Source organism: Macrobrachium nipponense, chromosome 2 (genome assembly GCF_015104395.2).
Source record: "Macrobrachium nipponense isolate FS-2020 chromosome 2, ASM1510439v2, whole genome shotgun sequence".
Classification (NCBI taxonomy): domain Eukaryota; kingdom Metazoa; phylum Arthropoda; class Malacostraca; order Decapoda; family Palaemonidae; genus Macrobrachium; species Macrobrachium nipponense.
In genome coordinates, this window is record NC_087201.1 from 23,790,163 (window position 1) to 23,792,602 (window position 2,440).

At 45.4% G+C, this 2,440-nt stretch overlaps 1 protein-coding gene across 1 annotated transcript; it reads left to right on the forward strand.

The window, feature by feature from the left end:
* The first annotated feature begins 838 nt into the window (after positions 1-838).
* LOC135221138 (uncharacterized) lies at positions 839-1,411 on the forward strand. Its single transcript, XM_064258962.1, has one exon. The coding sequence runs from the start codon at positions 839-841 to the stop codon at positions 1,409-1,411; it is 573 nt and encodes a 190-aa protein (XP_064115032.1).
* Positions 1,412-2,440: the final 1,029 nt, after the last annotated feature.

Here is a 2,440-nt window from a genome sequence, read left to right on the forward strand (position 1 = left end):
AGGATGGTGTATTTTATCACGTGCATGCCCGGGGCATTGGTTGAAATGCCCCAAGTTGCCATATGGTCCAGTTCCGTTCAAGTGCCAAATTTTGTGTTTTTTTGCAAAAAACAAAGTTATGATAGTTAAATTCATAAAGGGCAGTGTTTGTTTTATATAACTAATTAGTATAGTTTTGCATTTTATTGGATTATGTGGGAGGATGATGTGTTTATCACATGCTTGCCCGGGGCATTGGCTGAGATGCCCATATATGGTCATATGTCAGAGTTTCCCACGAGTGCTCATTTCTAATGTTTTTTTTCAGTTATCAGCAATGGCCACGAAGAGACAGAGACCTCTGGATGGAGATGCTATCAACGCACTTCTCTTTCAATTTGAAAGTGATGTTGAGGACAACCTGGAGGTTGAGTCTGAGGACGAGGAGGAGGAGGCAGCCGCCATGTTTGTGGAAGAAAAGGACGTGGATGACCCGAATCAGGGACAAGCTGCATTGGAGGAAGATGAGGAGAAGGAAGAGGAGACTGTACCTCTTGACCTCTCCCGGGGGATGGGGATGACGCCGACGGGGGGTGAGGCATCGGGGGTTAGAGGGACTGTCCCCGTTGTTGTTACTACAACACCAACAACAGTAACTGCCACACCTACACCTGGACCGTCAACCTCTCAGGATGAGAACATGCTCTCCCCGGTCGAGATTAGGAGCAGGAAGAGGAGGAGGGGTGACTTCCAACTAGCCTGGGGAGCTCCTATTTAGCACATCGGACCTGAGGTTGTTGAAGATCGTGATGGGACGAGGTGGCGGAGACACCCAAATACCTCCCTCCCCCCTTTGTTTATGCCGAGGATTGAACCTAGGGGTCCCACCGATGCCACCGTTGTGGTAGTAAGAGATAGCGACATTTTCTCGCTCTTTTTGTCTGACCACATGCTAGCAAAGATTGTTTTGCGTTCCAATGATCTACTTGCCCATTTGAGGAGTAATTATCATCATAAGGGCAATGTTGCCCTCAGGGACATGGACCTGAGGGAACTGAAGGCGTTCATTGGGATCCTGATAATGTCGTCAGTAAGGTCAGACAATCACACCACAATGAGTGACATGTGGGACCTTCCAGAGGGCAATCGTTTGTACCGGTGTACAATGAGCGAGCGTCATTTCACCCTGCTGATGAGAGTTCTTCGGTTCAACCATTCAGCCACCAGAGTGGAGAGGGTGAGGACAGATCACCTTGCCCCAAATCAGAAACTCTTCAACCATGTGGTGGCTAATTGTCAGAAGAAGTACTCCCCAGGGCCTCATCTCACCGTTGAGGAACAGCTTATCCCATTTAGGGGCCGCTGTCCCTTTAGGATGTACATTCAAAGTAAGCAAGCCAGCTGCTCAGTCGCTCTCTTCAGTCTTCACTAAAGTTCTTAGCTTGAGATAAGATGTGAGAGTAAGTCGGGTCTGAGGGCTGTCCACCTGAATGTCAGTTTCCACCAAGTGACCAGAAATATTCAATACTTAGCTAGGGCATTTGTTTAACGTGTTATTTAATTATCAGTGATCTCTGTGCTGAGGAGTTTTGCGTGTTATTGTCAATGAGGAACTGAACTAGATTTCAGGTGATAAATTTCATGTTACCTGTGTGACCATGAGGTCACCTTTTCTTTCAGTCCTGATACCATAGTGGTCAGAGCTGCCTGAATTGTGTATATATTTAGATATAAGTGTAGTAATGAGAGTAGGTATATTTTTCTTTAAAAAATCTGTAAATTAACGTCATAGCTCTTTCGTCCTTGTTTATGGACTGGTGACTTTCCTTCTTGGTAAATCTATTGCCCCTTAACATCGGGCCAGAGAACCCATCCCTAACAGTCGCCAAAGAAACTTCACGACACATACTTTCTAAAAAAAAAAGTCCCCTATGTCTCTACTACCACATTCCTCATACTTCTCACATCGGGATACCTCTCTCATATACACCGCCTTTTGCACTTCCTGCTCACTCTCACTTTCTCTACTTCCATTTTGACCTTTCTTACCCTCTTCAAAATATAACGAATCTACTTCCATACTCACATCCATACTTTTAGTCATACCTTCTTCTTCCTACCCACTAATTCCCACTTACAGCTATCTAAATCACTCTCATCCTGCACCTTACTCGCAACTCTCTTCTCATCTTCATTCATTCTCTTCTTATCTTGCCCACCATCCTTACTAATCTTCTTCCCTTTAGCCCTTTCCTTACTCTCAACTCCCTCCTTATTCTTCTGCTCTGATCTATCCCTGTTCTGTACCTTCTCTTTCTTCTCCTCATTTGCCACAACCATATCACTTTCCTCACTCACACTTTCATCCACTTGTTCTTTCCCTTTCCTAATCACTCTTGGCCCATCACAAGAACCAGGATGCCCCCCTCCGACTGCTCCCTCTCCAAAAGAAAACCCTTTC